Source organism: Aegilops tauschii, chromosome 1 (genome assembly GCF_002575655.3).
Source record: "Aegilops tauschii subsp. strangulata cultivar AL8/78 chromosome 1, Aet v6.0, whole genome shotgun sequence".
Taxonomy (NCBI): Eukaryota; Viridiplantae; Streptophyta; class Magnoliopsida; order Poales; family Poaceae; genus Aegilops; species Aegilops tauschii.
In genome coordinates, this window is record NC_053035.3 from 474,099,406 (window position 1) to 474,119,628 (window position 20,223).

Sequence of the window (20,223 nt, forward strand, 5' to 3'; positions counted from 1 at the left end):
ACGATCACCGTGAAATAAGACTTGTATTGTTGTTGCCGAGGTCTCTCCATGTGAATAGTGCTTTTTGGAGTTGTAGTCGTCTGTTGGTTTTTCCTCTTCCCCCATTTTGAACTCTCACACCTTCCATTGATTTCCTGATCCAGCAAAATCAAATTTATAGCGGAACAGAGGGTTAGTACATTTATCTAACCAATACTATAATGATGCAATACACAGTTCAACCATCGGCTTATCCTATGATATTTGTTAAATTAAAACAAATCAAATAAGGCACTACTAACCGCTACATTGAATGAATAATGCTCATGATGCATGCGTGTTGTCAGTATAAATGTGGTTTTTACAAAGTATAGCGCTGGTCACTGAACTAGCAAAAAAGGGTTTGTCTATTTCCAAGAAAATAACTCTTCCTCACTTCTAAGTTGATGCCAAGGTCTAAGGTTGTTGGTCGAATCACAAATGGAAGAGAAGATTTGATCGCACAACTGTGAAATAACAATACCTAAGTAGAATGTGAAATAGTCATGTTCGGTACGAGATATAACTTTTGTGTAGTTAGGTCTAAATATAATTGCATTTCGCAAAAAAAAGCTCCAAATACAATCGCATATACCTGGTTTGGAGCAACGGCGGGCTGGAGGAAGAGCCACATGCACATATCTTTTTATTAGGTTCTGATGTCTTGGTGAAATTTTTTTGACCGGCAGTATTACCTCGAACAAAATTCGCACGGATCCAATCCCATCAAAAGCACTTGGTACGGTCCTAGCAAGGAGCTTGAGAGTGTTTGTGCAGAGAGAGTGAGAGAGAGGTCATCGACAAAATATCTTGAGAAGAGGGAAGAATATGCATCAATGTTTTCATTTTGTACCAAAAGATTGCACACAATTCAAAATTAAGCCAGTTTTGTAATATAAATAAGCATAAATTTAATTTAAGCTAGTATTCAAACTTTGCAATACACTGCCAAATGTAAAAAATCTGGAATTACCTTTTACAAATACACAAAGGATATTCCTGAACACAAAGTAAAAGTTGAGCCAAACCAAAACCAAGTAGTGGAATTCATCCACCCAGTGTTGTAAGAATTTCCATACATTATTTTGTAGTAAAAGACTGAACAAATTTAAAAAAAATGCTTCAATTCAACCACCTACCCGAAAACTTGTTACATATTCTTCGCTAATCACTTCTCTACTACTATAGTACACAATTTTTTGAATATTTGAATCAACCTTCTTCTGGCCTGTCTTACCCGCAACTTACAGAACAGATTCATCTGTAGCCATCCACTCTATTATATCGAACGGCTCATATCTCTTGGATTCGCCACCCACGTGATCCCGCCAAACCTGAAAAAATGAGTCGCCCTTCTGGAGAACTCCACAACACACAGCCGCCTTCCAGCAAATCGATTGCCGCCACCAACCTCTGTCGGTTCATCTCACGTTGATCTACTAAGCCTCCCCTGATGCTTTTTGTACGCAATTTCTCTAGCCCGTGCGTCACACACCACCACCTCCACCGGTTCATCCCCTCACTCGCCACCCCCAGAACATGCGAATCACCTCCACCTCCAGATTGCAGATACACCCCTATGTCCTTGCAGGCTCTGACTTGGTTTGAAATTCCTGGTGAGTCCAGGCTCACGGAAGCTGAACAAGTTAACTTCCTTCTACGGCCAGCTGACCACAAGTAAGCTAGCCCATCCTTTTAAGTTACTTTGGGAGTTTTGTGACGATTCTTTTCATCAGAATGCTGCGCAAGTGATTCTTCTTGCCAACACTGACGTGAAATACAGTTATACGTATCCACTGGTCTGGCTGTAGCTTGCTGTTTTTTTTCTACTTTTCTTGCACGCAAGGTGTTTGTGTTTTTGTCCAAACTTTTATCTATTGGTGGACCATAAAAGGCAATGCTATCTGAACATAAAGCACGTGTTCTCATTGTGTTCATACTCATAGCTATTTGTCAATTTGTATATGCTTTAGTTAATTTTCTCAGATTTAGCAACCTAAATAATCATGTAATGCTTATATTGTAAGTTGTGGTTGAAAAGACCTGGCTTATAACAATCAAGAATCAAAGTCATAACCACGAGCCATCCAGTAAAATCCACAATATGGAAGGCCACGTTCCTGCCAAAGATATTACAAATGTTCACTCGACGAACCAATGTGCGTGTTTTTCTTACTGGTGCCGAATTATTATCCTTATCGATCTTTGCCTTGATATACCATGTGTTTTTGTGTTGTTTTGTTTGGTGGGCAAATAGTATATGTCGCTGGAAAGCGGAATGATCCTTTAGATGAAACCAGAAGTGCTATGAAAATGAATTCTTATCATCGTAAGCATTTCCGCGACCAGGATAGATCTGCAAATGAATTCATATCAGAGGGAAGCCTGTTTGAAAAGGAATAGTGAGTATAAAAGAATGAGGCGTGAGTACAGAGCAAGCTGTAACAATGCACCACCAGCAGCACAGTAGGAAAATTCAAGAGCTCATAAGAACATATACATGGCAGGTTTCAGTCATTAGCTTCTCCTTGTGAATGTTCTAGACCAAAAGATATATTTGCGTGGTACTAGGTTCTAGCACATACAGTACTTAAACCTATAGATTTACCACTCCTTTATGAGTTATAGCATATAACAGAAATCCAGCAACAGAAGTGAGCACATGTGACTTTTATGATATAGAGCCATTGGACTTCACATGTATGTGCAAGATACAAATATTTTTCAGCTTTAACATACAACAGAAATATCCTATCAACAGAAGTGAACACATAACATTTTCCTTTTCTGAATGAAGAGGGCTCCTTACTCATTCGGAATCAGAGTTACAGAGTCATTGCAAGCCAACTCAACAATGGTGGGACATGCCCCATCCATAGATCAGTAATCCTAATCTGATGCGCCTGGGAAGAAAAACCATGAGCCAGCGTATTGCAAGACCTGGAGCGTGCCGCCTGTCGGCCTATGCTGTGTGCAACCGTGGCTGCCAGGTGCGGGCACCGCTGTACCTGCCGATGACAACTGAGCGAGGCGAGCACGAGTGCTCCATGGCCAGTTCGTGCGCTGCGCCTGCGCCGTGGTGGTCCTCGGGTTGGCGTTCGACGGGTTGGGGGATGGGGGCAGGGACGGGACAAGGGACGGTGGTGTGCTGGTGCTCTGACATTTTTTTTCTGTTTTCCTGAGGGCACACCAATCGACAGCCAGAGGCAGGGAGCTGACCTGGTGTTGATGTCCAAGTGATGGAGAATGCTAGGAGATGATTACATTGGAACAAAAATTTGATCCCATGAGTGACTTACCAGTTTGAGAATATTAACTTTGAGTTTGTAAAGTAAGTGTTATTACTTTTGACATGTTTTGGAAATTTTTAAATAATTAAATTTGTTCAGAAACACTGTAACTCGGCAAGAGGTTGTGAAGCTAAAACTCCACAGACAAAGAGCTTGGCTTGTACTTCAAATTTTCTTGTTCGCATGAAAATTGTAATAAACATTGCACACGTGCAAAGCACGTGCCTTCGACTAGTAATACATAAACCATCGTCGTAGATGGCTCAAAAAGCAGTGGAAAATGTTTCCTTTCATCTACAAAGCAGAGTCTTTGGATATAACTCTTAAAACTTCCTAAAGATCCAAGGAAAGGCATCACAATTCTGGACGACAAGATGGGGTGGGGGATATGGGATATCTTAGATGAAGGCATAAAATGTGGCTCTAGTTTTGACCGAGTCATCTGTGATACTTTTCCAGGAGTACAATTCACGTAATTAAATAATCTTCCACAACATTACAAAAGCAAAAAGTAATAGTCCCAAACCAATATATATATAATGGTCAAGACTATACTCTCCCGATCCGACAAAATTCACATGTTGTTCCGGCTTCCACATCACCTTCACGATGCTCACTTCAAGGATGCATCCACCCAAAACCTGAAACAAGATAAAGAAGGCATACATTGATTGTTACACATCTACAAACCAACCAAAGATGATCATGCATAATTTGATAATTGAAAACACCTCTAATCTCCTATATCTAAATAGCTAGCCCACTAACATATTTCTCTGAACATGCACACATGCCACCTCATCATGTAAACATGCATGCACAAGACCTACCCTCATCATACAAACATGCATGGGGAAAGGCCCATCACCTCATCAAGTTACACATGCATGCAAAAGACCCACATCGTCATGCAAACATGCATGGGAAAAAGGCCCACCTCATCAATAATTAAATACAGTAAATCATATATGTTTTTAGTTTTAGTTCTCATATTATTCATACAAATATTCATATTTAAAATAATCAAATATCATGAAAGTATACTGCAACTGAGTCCCACGGTAATACGTGGGGTATCATCTAGTTAAGCCATAATATGTATGTACTTACCAGTCCGTCAAGTGTAGCAAGAGCATTAGCATGTTCCTCGACCATCTCCATTGTCACATGCCCAAATCCCTTTGAGATATTGGTCTTCTTCTTACATCTCACCTTAGCTTGGGACACCTTACCGTGCTGGCTGAAGAACCAACGCAGCTGAAAGTTATTCACCCTACGAGGCAGGTTGTTTACGATCACCGTGAAATAAGACTTGTAATGTTGTTGCCGAGGTCTCTCCATGTGAATAGTGCTTTTTGGAGTTGTAGTCCTCTGTTGGTTTTTCCTCTTCCACCATATTGAACTATCACACCTTTCACTGATTTCCTGATCCAGCAAAATCGAATTTATAGCAGAACAGAGGGTTAGTACATTATCTAACCAATATTATAATGATGTACTAATACACAGTTTAATCATCAGCTTATCCTATGACATTTGTTAAATTAAAACAAATAAAATATAGCACTACTAACCGCTATATTGAATGAATAATGCTCATGATGCACGCGTGTTGTCAGTAGTATAAATGTGGTTTTTACAAGTAGTATAGCGCTAGTCACTGAACTAGCAAAAAAGGGTTTGTCTATTTCCAAGAAAATAACTCTTCCTCACTTCTAAGTTGATGCCAAGATCTAAGGTTGTTGGTCGAATCACAAACGGACGAGAAGATTTGACCGCATAGCTGTGAATGTCATCAGAGAAATAACAATATCTAAGTTGAATGTGAAATAGTCGTGTTCGGTATGAGATATAACTTTCGTGGAGTTATTAGGTCTAAATATAGTTGCATTTCACCGAAAAAGAAAGAAAGAGGTGTAAATATGATTGCGTATACCTGGTTTGGAGCAACAGCGGGCTGGGGGAAGAGCCACATGCACATATCATCGTCCCATCCATCAGGCAACTGCTCCACGAATTTGGTCTTGCCATTGAGGAGATTGTACCTAAGCACATAACACGACCGACCAGGCATGTCGTTCTCTATGTTGTAGAGAAAATATGCGCATCCGGCGGACACGGCATCACCGCCTAGCCGTGAGGCATCCACGGCAAAGCTGTTGGGCCACCCCAGGAATAGGACGCGGTTAGCTAGGCTCTTGCCATCCTTCCTCACCCACCGCATTTTCTCCGGCGCCTCGTCCTCTAGTGCGTGAACGGACACCGAGAGAGCGCCGACCAGGCAAGAGACAAAGGCCTCACCGCGGCGCCGCCAATAATCCATGTAATCTTTGCGGACGTGAACCGACGCCCAGAGAAGCTCGCCGTGGGACTCGAGAAGGTAGTTGTACATGTCTAAGTAGTCCCGGTGCTCCTCTGGCATCCAGGGGCTCGGCAGCACCACATCTCGAACGCCTTGGTGATCGTCCGGTGTCACGGCGTGCCACAGGTCAGGCCCGCCGGTGACCAATATGTTTCCACGGTGATACGTGACGTAGAAGTTGGTAATGTCCGGGCATTCAAGCGTCCTCTCCACGACCGTCCACGTGGCTTCTCCGGGAGGCAGGAGGGCTGCCCAGAAGTTGGCAATAAGCTCGTCGTCCTCCTGGTCGGTTTCGTACAGGCCGTAGAGAAGTGCGGTGCCGTCACCGTAGACGATGCTGTGGAGGCCATGCCCAAGTGTATAATTACTGGCAGTCCCCTTGCTGATGCATTCTTTGATTTCCTTGGGGAAAGGGGGGAGATGCTTGACGACGGCTCCGGTGAGGATGTCACGGAGAGTAGGGCACGGGCCATCGTCGACCAAATACCAGACGGCGGCGCCGTCGACGCTGGCCACCAAGTCCCGTTGGCTGGATGGCGGCGCGGCGCGGTAGGTTCTCCTGGAGAAAACGCATCTGAACTTGATGTCCTTGATGTTGGGCGCGAGGAGCCATGGTAGAAAGGAGGGCTGCTTCGCCGTCAGGGTCGCATCGGGCGCTGTGTCGCGCCATGCCTTGCAGACGGCGTGGAAGCGGACGTAGTCGGCGACGTCACGCAGGCGGCCGGAGATGTCGCGGAGCAGGTCTGCCGGCAGGTCAGTCCAGGGTGCCGGCGCGTGCACTGGAGACTGATGATTTTGGCCACGGCAGACGCACGCATCAAGAGAGGCGCAAGTAGACGACGAGGACTCGATGGTTTGATTGCTACTGACGCCGCGACGGTGCCTGGAGCGTCGACGACCTCTCGCCATCGATCGATATATTGAGGATCACGTGCGCGTCCAAATCGTCGAGCTGTGCTTTTGTTTTCTCTTCCCACGCTATGGATACATCACGTGGCTATATATACTATTATTGCTAACACGAGTAAGCTAGTATTCTGCACGAATACGGTCAAGGACACGAATACGGAATCGTATTGCCGCCGCAGGAAACTAGCTAGCTAGCGTGCTCATCAGTTCACACGTAGAACAAGTAGTAGTTCTCTGCATGAACTTGTACGGCCAAGAGCCGTTCCTTGTGTACCTAGCTAGCTAGGGCATTTCTAGCATATCCCCTTATCTCAATTTCAAATTAGGTGTCGTATCTTTCAAAAAATGTACTGCCTCCGTCCCAAATTATAATTTAGGGCAGAGGAAGTACCTCTTAGAATTGATTTTTTATATCATTTTTAATCCCCCAAACACACTCGACCCCACATGCTGGGAAGCCTGTTTTCAACAACACCTTCTCTCCACTAGATGATGTTGATGATCTAGTTAGGGCATCTTCAACACTTCCTCGGACTTGAATTTATAAACTTTGCCAATATAAATAGCATCAAAGTCGTTGTAGTATAGTGGTAAGTATTCCCGCCTGTCACGCGGGTGACCCGGGTTCGATCCCCGGCAACGGCGATTCTCTTTTTTTTTCTCATTTCTTTGCACTTCGTATATTTTTCCGTTCGCCTAAGTATTCAGGAATCCGTCAGAACTCACACAGATGCATAGCAAATACAGCTGGCTCCTACTTAAACTACAACTCAACTGCTTCATGTTCTGACGGTTGATCCAACTTATCTTGTGGTGCTGGTCTTCTCATCTAGTCGTATATATTACCTCAAGCAGGATAATATTGTAAGTTACCAAGATAATTTGACCAAGGGAATTAGTTCGTATCGGTTCTTGCTGTCAGTTATAACATCCCAAGGTAATGTTCTTACTGTCCTGCATCTTGGGAGGAAGGACCAGGGCATAGTTAGTATGGAGACATTCATCTGCTCAATTTACACCACCAAAATTCATCTAAAACTGTTGACGGAGGGGTGAGTAATCCGCATGGAATAGATGATAAATCATACTCCTATAGTAACTAGTGTTAGCAAACTCTGGTACGCATTGATACCAGCTTGGGTTTCGTGGCCAGACTCACAGAACTCTGAAAGTTTCAAGAGGCAAACTGGATCAGCATGCTGAAATTGTGGGGAAAGTCATCACTGGAGATTTTCAGGAAAGGACTAAATCACAGTAACGAATGACCTCCTAGTATCAGCGAGTATTGACATGTGCAGCAATAAATCAGAGCCAACGCTAAACAATGGTTAACGGTACAGCTGATCACAAGTGAAATCAAGGAACAAGATGGGCAAGACCCATTGGCAGAAACCGAGATGCATGCATTGTGGTCAACTACAGCAATAAGATCAGAATCTTATTCATAGCAAGGACTTGCATGATCTACAGATCATTCTCAGTGTCGGAACTGTAGGCCCAAAACCTAGTGTACAGCGGTAAAATTTCGACAAATAATTGCAAATTTGTTAATTGCCACAAATAGGTGGTCTAAATTGGAATTAACCACTATTCTCGTCTAGCTTTACAGGTTCCATAGAAAAAATCGGCTGGAAGTCTAGAACCATTGAATATGAATTACACTATAAAAACTAATTTGCATATTCAAGAACTAGAAGATTGCAGCACACAATTCAGAACGCTAGGTAGTCGACTAACACAAGGTGACTCCATAACTTCCGTTGCTTAAGTATATATTACTGCAGAAAAGATAACCATTTTGACAGGCAAATGGGGGAGCAATGCGCCCAGTTTACAAATACATATGAACAGGGTTGTGGAGAACATGCATATAGTTGCAGGAAATAAATACTCCCTTTGTTCCTAAATATAAGTCTTTTTAGAGATTCTAATACGGACTACATACAGAGCAAAATGAGTGAATCTACACTCTAAAATACGTCTATATACATTCATATGTAGTCCATATAGAAATCTCTAAAAAGACTTATATTTAGGAAGGGAGGGAGTAGAAGGGAAAAGTGAAAAGGCAGATAGTTCCAAGCATAGATAACTTGTTCTCATATTCACAGATTCGGTCCAGGAAAGACTAACAAGTGACCACAGCATAACTATTACATGAAAGCAAATAGATCGAAGTGACTACTGACTAGGTATAACCAGAATAGTAATAAGCATTTTAAAATAACATTGCTCAAAGCCACAATGGCATGGACCAGAACATCAAAATACAAAATACCAAACTCCATAGAAGATCTGACCCATATTTAGCATGTGAACTCTGTAATCATGGAGCTGCTTTGGGTAACCATTCCTTGTAAGTGGGAATGTAAGGATCGCACCGGAGAGTAAAGTAACTCTCAAAACTGAAGATAACATGAAATTTCCTCTTTTCCATATCGTACGACACAAGCTGTTCATCCCGTCCATTAATTTGGAAAATCAGATTGCCTTCTGAATCAACAGCGACAAAAGTACACACCTCATCATCGCCTACCGTCTCCGACATGTCAGCTGTATGCTTCAGTGTCCACTGCCCAGTAGCATAATCCTCAAGTACCCAGACCGTGAGCTGACAATCGTCATCAGAATAATTCATATGCAAAGCGTACAAGCGCTCCTGAGAGTGCCCGATGTAGCCAATATCCAACATTTCCTCAACACTGAGCGGCATACGAATCTTGTGCCATGTCTTCCCCTCTGTGTCCACTGTGATCACTGAATTATCGCGGGTAGTCAAATGCAGGGTGCCGCCGAAGAAGGTGGAAGGTGAACCATTGTAATAATCCACGGTAACGCTGCCCTCGCCCCAATCGCTCTGCCGAAACGTCCATGTTCCGGTCTCTGATGAGAAGATCTGCACTCCGGCGTCGTGATCCTCCACAACATCCTGCAAGAGCACAAACACGGCGAAGCGGGACGGAGCAGCCGGGTCGAAACCCAGACGGATGACGTTCCTCGGGTGCAGCTCCTCGATGGCAGGCAACACGGTCCACTCCTCGGTAGCCGGATTGCACACAACATACTTCGCCACATCTTCGACAGCGTCGGCCTCGGCCTCGGAATCGGAGGCGATGTCGGGGTCGGCGTAGGGGTCGTAGATGGCGTCGTGTATGGATGATCTCGTCCAGCACTGGCAGAGGAGGAGGCCGCCGCAGCAGTCCACGGCTCGGACGCCTCCGTCCCACACGGCGCGCAGGAAGGGGAGGCCGGGGTCGACGAGGGGCCGGCCTCTCCCGGAGATGTTGAGGAAGCGCAGCTCGTGGCTGTCGTCGTCGCGGGTGTAGCAGAAGAAGCCGGACAGGGCCTGCGGCGACCTCTTGCGGAGGCCGGGGTCGGAGCAGAGGGCGCGCCACGGCCGCGACACGCACCTGAAGCGGCAGAGGGATCTGTAGGGCACCCGCGCCAGGACCTCCACGAGGAGGTCCTCGGGGAGGCTCGCTGCCTCGGCCGCCGGCTGCTCCTTCTTCCTGGACCTCTTTGCCATCCCGGACGGCGGCGGCGGTGGCGGCGGCGGCGGACGGGGACGGAGGCGATCTGAAACCTTGTGCGGAAGTTGGGGGGCGTAGGGTGGTTCGTAGCGGGCTTTCCCACCTGAGTCCGCTTATTGTTTGTGCTCCACCCCTTTGGGCCTCTGGGCTTTTAGGCTCTGGAGCCTGGGACTCCTGTACTTAGGCTCTGTACGGTGGGACTCCTGTGCCCAACTTCTGAAAAAAAAAACTATTTTTTTATTTTCTTCAACAACCCCGCCCTTGAGATATTTTTTCAAAAAACAAATCCATTTTTAATTAAATGTATTTCTTGCAAATTCTCGAAACTGATTTTTTTAAATATCATTTTTGTTATAGTTTTTTGAAACTAAATTAAACAATATTGCACCGAAGAACTAACACTTAACGAAGACCGCTCTTCATGGCCCTTGGCAACGATAAGTTTCAAGAGAACGTTCCAGCCCATCTTATTCCTCTGGCCGGCTTGTCCTCTCTCTCTCTATCTCTCTCTCTCTCTGTGTGTGTGTGTTTCTTCCTCATTCTCGCTCGATCCAGGTCGTATTCCACCCAAAGAGGTGGCTTGGAGAAAGTTTGTTTGAATCGAACACTTTAGGATTCGTGTGTGGGATCCGACATGAATGAGGGCATTCGCTCGGAATCCGTGAAAATTTGATGTAAGATTTTTTGACAATTAGGTTTAAAATATTCTTCTTGTTTTACAAGGTGATGCATTGATCTTGTGAAAATTGTCATTAATAAAAAACTGTCAACGATCTACCAAAAACATCGGATGGCTAAAATATTGATCGGATGAGAGGTGGTATGGCACCTTGACCACTTTAAGATCGTCTTGCATAAAACCCATTCTGCTTCACAATCAGATCCAAGGTTCATCATACCCTCAGTTGTTTCTCTGCCCTCCCCCTCCCCCACCCTTGGTAGCTGGTCGGATTCCTCCATATTGAATAAACAGAGTTTGACGTCCCCACGCAGCTCCATCCATCTAGTCACATAATCAAATACATAACTATTAATGTACTAAAACCCTTAATTATTGCAAATATATGTTATTAGATTTAGGGCTCTAGTCTATTTTTTGGGCTAATTTGTTTTTTAGACAGTTCTCCTTACACTCCTAAGTAATACTATAAATGAGCTCAAAACGAATAGTGATATAGTTCTGCTTGCCCTGCCCTCTTCTCATCAACCAAAGATGGTGTATCTATCTCTTAAGTATTGACTATGCACTTCTGTAAAAACTACTTTATCTGCACGAGCTACTTCTAAGTCACGTGAATTTTAGAATGGTGCAAAGTCAATACTTTGAGAGAAGGAAGGAGGCAGAGGTGGAGCTGCGAGGCCGAGTTGGAGACATTATGGCTCTCCCGTCATCTCAGGCAAAGGCGAGTCGGAAGCTTAACAAGTGCGGATAAGGGCTTTTAGTATTTGATTCCCTCTTGGATTAGACACTGCCTGAGGATAGCCCAGCTAAAGGCAGCGAGGCTTGCCGTTGTAGCTAAAGGAGGGGAAGGGAGGCAAACCCCTACAAGAGGAACGACTGGCGATCAGAGGAAGCAGAGAAGAATAGTGAACTAGTGGTCCAGAAAATTAACTTAAACATAGAAAAATCCAATGGGTTGCAACCGCAAAATTTTAAATGAAGTCACAACCGCAAGTTTTTGAATGAGGTCATGACTGCAAGATTTCAAGGGGGATCACAACTACAAGTTCTCAAACGGGTACATTGCTGCAAGTTTTCGGGAGGAGGGGTCAACTCCAATTTTTTTAATTGGGTCACAAATGCAAGTTTTCAAATGGGGTCACAACTGCAAGCTTTAAGAAGGCTTGCATCTGCAAAGCAACTTGTTTGTCCTTTTTTATTTATCTCTCTATATTGTTTCGTAGACACCAACGCGCACGCACAACCATATTTTGGTTGGATTTTGAAAAGAAAAAAATCAAACAGATGTGCATTAATCCCTTCGCATGCAATTGCACCGCGCGCAGACAATTGCATGTACAACAACCGGTGTGCAGTTGCACATGACGCACCCCACGCACAACAGTAAGCATGCTAATAAGTGTGTGCAATTAGAGGTTACCTTTTTATTTAATAATTTTTTCACCATGTGTTTGAAGACTTCAAGTTTTATTGTTTTCACTTGCAAATGAATAAAATTGGAAAAGCTTTAAAAACCTAAATGAAAAAGCTACATCGCTTTTAAAGACACGAGCATGCAAACAATTCATATTTTTCAGAGATATTCATGTGTTTATGGATCCAGCTATCATTAGACTCGGCCGGTGGTGGTAGTATAAGAAAGTTTATGCTATCAAGCATGGACGAATTTGGTCCCAAGCTCAAATGAGCTTGGGATGAACAGTAAATCTGGAAAAAGAAATCAAACAAATTCAAGAAGACTGAATTTTTTTTTGTGACAAACATTGACAATGTTTTGAGTGCTTGTAAGAGATCAACGTGAAATGATATTTGTTGAAGTCATGGCAACACAATCTTCACTCCAAAATGCTTTTGGAAGTGATATTTTGCAGCATCATTTTTTTGCCATGGCTTCTACAAATGTTATTTCACGGTGAAACTTTACATGCATTGACAACAACTGTCAATGTTTGTCACAAAAAAATTCAGGTTTTCTTGAGTTTATTTCCAAATTTTTATAATTTTACTATTCACCCCAGCTTATATACGCTCGAGCTAAGAAACTCCATGTCTGTGTGGATCCAGTTTTACAAGGAAGCATTTTTTTTCTTTCCAACCATATGAGCCTGCAAGCTATATATGCTCTGTTTTTTCCCTTTCATTTCTATGCACAAGCCCAAAATTTTAGACAAAAGGCACAAAGAACCAGCCCACTTGCCCGGGGGAAGAAACAAACAAGGATGGGTGTGGCGGGAGCTCCTATACAGCGCTTCAGGCACCGGTTGAGCGTCTTGGCGCCCACGCGCCCTGCTCGTGGGCCGGCCCAAGAAGAAGGCCAGTACTCGCCTTGTTTGCTCGTCGCTTGATCGCATTCACAAGTCGTGGTTGACCGGTTGACCAGTTGGTCAACCGTTGAATTTTCGAAAAAAAGGAAAAGGGAAAAAAATTAAAAAAAACTTGAATTCAAAAATGTCCATTGATTTGAAAAAAAGTTCACAAACTTTGAAAATCTTCACAAATTTGAGAAAAGATTCATTGAATTTGAAAAAAAGTTTGTCGATTTAAAAAAAAATCATCGAAGTGTTTAAAAAGTTCATTGATTTTTTTAAAGAAGTTCATAGATTTAGAAAAAAGATCATTGAATTGAAAAAGGTTCACCGAATTTGAAAAAAACTTCATCACATCTGAAAAAGATCATCAAATTTGAGAAGAATGTTCATCGAATTTGCAAAATAGCTCATCAATTTTTTTTAAAAAATTACCATTTAAAAAAAATCATTGATTGTGAAAAAGGATCATCAAATCTGAAAAATTCGTCAATTTTTAAAACAAACCATCGATTTGAAAAAGTTCACGCATTGAAGAAAAGAAAAAAGAAACGTGAATATAGAAAAAGAAAACATTGAAAACATAGGGGGCATTTCCTGTACGTATAAATATAAGAAAGGAAGATGATATTCATCAGCGATCTTAGCGACATGTTGGCTTAGTGTTAGTGTAGTTCCCTCGCTATAAAGAGATATTGAGTTCGAACCCCATCTCTCGCACGCATGGCCTGCCAACGAAAAGAGGTTGCAACAACAAAAGATGATTCCCCAAGAAAGAACAACAAAAGGCCACGTCACGTGAAAGAGATCAAACTATATCTCTATTTTTTGCGAGGGGAAAGGGGTTATCAAAATGATCCATCTCACGCAGTTTTACAAACCCATTTTGACCAGATGCAACCGGACTACGGTTTTAACATCAACTCTCCCAATCCTACAAGCTCATGACATGACTAATTCTATCAGAATCAAGTAGCTCTTATCTCTATTTTTTTGCGAGGGGAAAGGGGTTATCAGAATGATCCATCTCACGCAGTTTTACAAACCCATTTGGACCAGATGCAACCGGACTACGGTTTTAACATCAAATCTCCCAATCCTACAAGCTCATGACATGACTAATTCTATCATAATCAAGTAGCTCTTATCTCATGCACTAGGGAAGCATTCGGGGACCTATTAATATCTTTTTGGGTAAGTATCATTGCTGCTTCGGTGCTGTCTGTTTCCAGAATAAACGGTAAAGATCTCCATTCCAGCGCGAGTGCAACTCCCTCGCGACAAGTTTGTAGTCCCACCTCTAGCGTGTTATTGTATGTGAACAAGTGATGACATGAGGAGAAAATAATTTGACCGGCCGTGTCATGAAGCACCCACCGAAGCAACATTGCTATGCAGGCGAGATGGCCATGGTTGCAACGCACGGACACGTCTAGACCATGGGCAGAGTTTGAGATCGTGGTGCCTGAGGAGTCCTTGCAACTATACAGGGTTGTGGCCCGATCGTTAGTTCGAGATAAACAAGCACCTTGTTCTAGGAAGACCGGTGGTTGCGTGGGCTCCAAGTACAAGAGGTAGCGCCTAGCATCTATGCGCGTGTTGGGCAGCGTTCGAGAGCAGCAAGAACGGTTGCCCAAGGAGTAAATAATGACACTTGGGTGATTGATATTGGCTCGGAGATGACGACTCAGGACCTTCAGGGGTACTTTTGGTCTGTGGACCCAGATAGCAATGGTTCAACTGCATGCGACACTCCTAATTCCATCACATGGACATGGGAGATGAACGGATGTTTCTCGACTCAATCGGCCCATGCATCAAAATTGTGGGGAAGAGAGGTAATTCCTACAGCCGAGTTCACATTGAAATAAAGAGCACCATTGAGGCACCGCTTCTTTGCATGGCTAGCTGAAAGTGCAATCATGCCCTTAATCATATTTTGATGTTGATGACAACATGCACATATGGGACTAATCATGTTTTTCAAGTATATCTCGGGATTATGTCTCAAAGGCCGTGTGTGGATCATGACTAGGGTCAAATGCATATTGCTCAAGATCGGAGATACAAGACATTAGCCTTGGCTTTGTTTACCGTTTGTTCTTGAGTATAGGGATCCCGCACTATTAAGAGGGGGTCGTTGGATCTAGTGAAAGATTTGCTCAAACCACCACCTCCAGCTTTTCTCCGGACGTCCGGTACTCCACGGACGTCCGATCTCTCTCAGCTGTCCGGACGTCCGTCTCTCTACGGTCGTCCGGTGATTCTCTTACAGAAAAATATTTACGGATTTCCGAGCCCCTCCGGACGTCCGGTCTCCGGACGTCCGGCATGTCTCGGACGTCCGGTATTCCTTCCACAGAACAATATTTACGGATTTTCGGGCCACTCCAGACGTCCGGTCTCCGGACGACCGGCACGCCTCAGACGTCCGGTTGTTGTCTGCTGGTTCATGGCTTATGTATTCCCAGCGGCCGGACGACCGATGGCTGTCGGACGTCTAGACTCATTTGTGCCACCGGTCGTCCGATCCAGTCCGGACGTCCGATCTCTTCAGTGCACTTAAGTGGCTCAAACGGTTACTTTTTCCACACCCACTATATATAGCCTTCTCCTTCCCACGGGAGAAGGTTGACCATTCACTTTGAGCTTGCCAAGAACACTTTTCACACTCTCTCTCAATCCTCTACACCAAATCCTAGATCCCCAAGTGATTTGGGAACATTTGAGAGAAGTTCTCCAATCAAGTGATAGATCCACCCCTTCCCCTTCTTTGCACCCAAGGAATTCGTGATTTGAGCAAGTCTTGAGCTTTTCCCCATCGATCTTGTTACTCTTGGAGGTTGGAGACTCCTAGGCGGTAGGAGTCTTTCGGAGAGGAATCGACCTTTGTGATTACCCCCCGGAAAAAGTTAGTGAGGGTTTGGAGACCACCCCAAGGTCTAACACTAGTGGTTGAGAAACGCCTCCGTGGTGTTGTCTCAAAGGGAGAATAGGGTGAGCCTTCGTGGCATTGGTGTGCCTTCGTGGTAACATCCACCTCTCTAACAGTGACATAGCTTCCCTCCAAGGAAGTGAACATCGGCATACATCCTCGTCTCCCGAAGTTGCGGTTATTCCTAACCCTAACTCCCTACTTATGGTTACTTGTCTCTTAGCACTTACTTTTATCATATTGTGCTTGCCTACTTACATACTTGATTTACTTGCTTAGCACTTAGTACTACACTTGCAATTGTTAGGCTCACCTTCACATTCCACATTATTGCCTAAAATTGCTAAGTCATAATTAAAATTTGTAATTCTACCTATTCACCCCCCTCTAGGTCCATCTCGATCCTTTCAATTGGTATCAGAGCCTCGAGCTCTATTCTTGTGGCTTAACCGCCCTAGAGCGAGATGAACCCCGATGGGAATCCCCTTGTTTTAGATCCAAAGGATAAAGGCGAGACTTCTTCTGAAGTCAAGACCTCTACTTCTGAGGATCTGGAACGGGCCCTTGCTAAGCAAAAGGAGGAGCATGATGCTTCTCTTGAGGCCTTGGTCCAAATGAGGATAGCCACGTTGTCCACGGTGCTTGCACCACTTTCGGGTGGTGCGGCTTCGAGGCCAACTGTGCCTACTCCGTCACTTGGTCAACAACCTCCTAGCAATGAACACTCTAGTGTTCCTTGGCTTTATGCAAGACCCCAAGTTGAGAAACCTAAATATAACCCTCAAGGAAAACCTCCTTTACTTGATGCCACTTCCGATTTTGCCTTGTGGAGAGTTGCTATGCAGGATCATCTTCGATATGGAAACGATGAGATGCTAGAGATCTTGGAGTATGGTTACCATGTGGTTGATCCAAAGAATCCTACACCAAGAGAAATTTATGACAAGAATCTCAATGACACTGCAACCATGTGTATAAGGAGAGGTATGGTTGAAAAGCAAAGGAGACCTTTCATACACATCACAAGTGCCAAGGAATTGTGGGAAAGTATTATAAGATCGAAGACCGATACCTCCACCCTCCGGAGTGCTCAATATGAAATTGCCAAGGGGCAATTGCAAAACTTTTGTATGGAGAAGGGTGAAACTCCAAATCAACTCCTTGAGCGTCTCATGACTCTCACCGCTGACATTGAGTCGTGTGAGTGTGACAAGACACAAGATGGATTCAACATGACTAAGCGGTTCCTTGTGGACAAGTTGCTTCATGCTCTTGCCCCATATCACCATCAAATGGTGTGGGACATAAGACAACACCATGCCTTCAAGGAAATGACTACATATGACATCATATCCACTTTCCAACTATTTGGAGAGTCAAAGGCGAATGCTACAAAACATCTTGCCATGCATGGTACTCCAACATCAAAGATCAATCTTGCATTGAAGGCCAAGCATGTATGTGAAGATGAGCAAAGTGAAGAAGAAGAAGATGATGATGATGAAGATGGTGATGAGGTTGAATCCGATGAGGGCCCGTCATATGAAGACATGGCTCTCTTTGTCAAGAAGTTTAGTGCTGGAAAATTCAAGGAAGATTTCAAAAGAAGAAAGAAAGAAAGTGCTACAACTGTGAAGAAACCAACCACTTCTCCAACGAGTGCCCTTATGAGAAGAGAGAGAGAGGATAAACCAAGATTTCCTAAGACCTTTCCCAAGAAGAAGTTGCCAAATACTTTGAACTCCAAGCTCAAGAAGAGAGATGGGAAAGCAATGGTTGCTCAAGAAGAATCCGATCCGGATGATGTTAGTGGTGTTGCCGGAGTTGCTCAAGATTCTCAAAACACATTGAGGCTAGTCAACAAGAGTGGTGATGTTGTCACCTACAACTACATGAAGGACTACAAGGGAAATGCTCACAAGTGCCTCATGGCGAAGGCCGTGGTAGAAGATGGAGAGGACCAATACTCTCCTCACAAGGTCAAGGTAACCCCACGATCAAATCCTCCTCTTTTCACTCCTCCTACTACTAGTGATGAGTATCTTGATGCGGAGGATAGTTATGAGGATGAGGATATAAATGATCCTATGCTTGCTAAACTAAATAAGTTCATGTGCTCCCTTAAAGGAAAGAAGCTCACTATGTTTCGTATGCTTATGGAGATGGTGAGTAAGCACACCATTTCCATTAAGGAACTCGAAACCCTCGTAACCGAGGAAAAGGAAAAAGTATGAAATCCTTGAGCGGAAAGTCCAATATGAGGAAGCACGAAATGATGAACTATGCTTAAAAATTGGTGCAAACATTGATGTTCATACTAAAGATCTTGCCTCCTCGAAAAAGGCTATTGACTCTTGCGAAGAGTTGATGAATGATAAAAGTAAGCTTGAGAAGTCAAATGCTTCTCTCTCTAAGGATTATGAGCTCCTATCCGTGTCCCTCAAGACTAAGGAAGAAGAGCTCACCCTTCTTACAAAGAGTTTTGAGACACTCAAACTTACTTATCTTAAAACTCTAGCCAAGGCTTACTCTTCTCCTATTATCAATGTTGATGCTTGTTCTACTAACTCTAGTAGTGATCTAGCATCTATTCTTGAGGAGAATCGTTTTCTCAAGGCTCAAATCGAGAAAGGGCTCATGACATGTGCCCAAGGGCAAAAGAACCTTAATGAGGTGTTGAGCCAACACAATGAAGTGTTTGCCAAAGAGAGACTCGGGTTTGACCCAAGCACAAGCAAGAAGAAGATGTCCTCTCAAAAGTGCACCACCCCGCTAAAAGAAACTTTTGTACGTGAAGGACACAAGGAGAAAGGTAAGGTTGTTAGTGGGAAGGCCACAAGGGGCGTGCCCACTCTCAACAAGCCAAAAGAGTTCATGCCTCCATCCTATGTACATCGTAAGACTAAGGATGGAGAAGTTTATGCAAAGTTTGTTGGTCCTCGAAATGCATTTCGGTTCTATGCTATTTGGGTCCCTAAGACCCTTGTGACTAACTTGAGAGGTCCCATTGCAAAATGGGTGCCTCTAACCAAGTAATAATTGTGTGTAGGTTGCTTTATCCGGTGGAGTAAAATGGGTGATTGATAGTGGATGTACAAATCATATGACTGGAGATAGAAAATTGCTCTACGATTTCATGGAAGCTATTCAACCATTTATGAGCATTATGTTTGGTGGAGGATCAAAAGGACAGGTACTCGGGTTGGGTAAGGTGGCTATCACAAATGACATGTGCCTTGCAAATGTCATGCTTGCACTACAAAAAAAAGACACATCCGTGACATTTTGGGCCGAACAATTTTTTTCAGTCATACATATGACACTTCTATGACGATAATTGTGACAAAACCCGGTATCATCATAGATGTGGTGGGCTCCTACTTCTATGACAAAAAATCATGATAGAAAATGGGCTTTTCATCCTGGGCGGGCCGGAGACGCAGCTGCATGACATTCTTTGGGCCGTCCATGACGGAAAAAACCGTGGCAGAAGCGAGGGGGAGGAAAATTTCGGGGAGTTCCCGGTTACGGTGGGAGGTCGGGGGCCGGACGATGCGCGTTTCTCTCGTACACGTACGCGCGTGTGTGCGAGGCATTGGCTCTAACTGAACCCGAGCGAGGCGTTGGGCTCTAACTGAACCCGAGCGATTGCACTGCAGGCTACGCGTTACTGAACCCGAGCGATCGATCGATGGCTGTTAACTGAACCCGATCGAGCGATTCCTTTGCTACTGCTGCTAACTGAAGCCGATCGATTGGATGAACAGTGAGCGTTGCGGGGGAGGGGGGTTTGGATGAACAGTGAGTGTTGCGGGGGGGGGGGGGGGGGGTTGGATGAACAGTGAGCGGTGGCGTTGCCTCTGGATGAACAGGACCCCGTGGTGTGGAGGGCTGGATGAACAGTAGACGGTGGAGGGGTGCCCGTGGAGGGGTGGTTGAACAGGACCCCGTGGTGTGGAGGGCTGGATGAACAGTAGATGGTGGAGGGGTGCCCGTGGAGGGGTGGTTGAACAGTAGCTGGTGGAGTAGCGCGCGGTGGAGGCTGGATGAACAGGAGCCCGTGTAGGCTGGAGGAGGTCGACGGTGGAGATGAACAGTATCCCGTGGAGTCCCGTTTTGCGGTACGCCACACCCCTCCCGATCAACAGGACCCCCGTTTCGACCGTAGCGCTCCAACACAAGTCCGTTTCC

The 20,223-nt window shown here is 44.4% G+C and overlaps 1 protein-coding gene and 1 non-coding gene across 2 annotated transcripts; one reads left to right on the forward strand and one right to left on the reverse strand.

Moving 5' to 3' along the window:
* The first annotated feature begins 7,152 nt into the window (after positions 1 to 7,152).
* On the forward strand, positions 7,153 to 7,224 carry TRNAD-GUC (transfer RNA aspartic acid (anticodon GUC)). The gene has a single exon. It is a non-coding gene; the product is annotated as a tRNA-Asp (tRNA).
* Positions 7,225 to 8,652: 1,428 nt separating this feature from the next.
* On the reverse strand, positions 8,653 to 10,206 carry LOC109752277 (F-box protein At5g07610). Its single transcript, XM_020311177.4, has one exon. It carries the CDS (start codon positions 10,103 to 10,105, stop codon positions 8,906 to 8,908), a length of 1,200 nt encoding a protein of 399 aa, XP_020166766.1. The 5' UTR covers positions 10,106 to 10,206; the 3' UTR covers positions 8,653 to 8,905.
* Between the last annotated feature and the right edge of the window lie 10,017 nt (positions 10,207 to 20,223).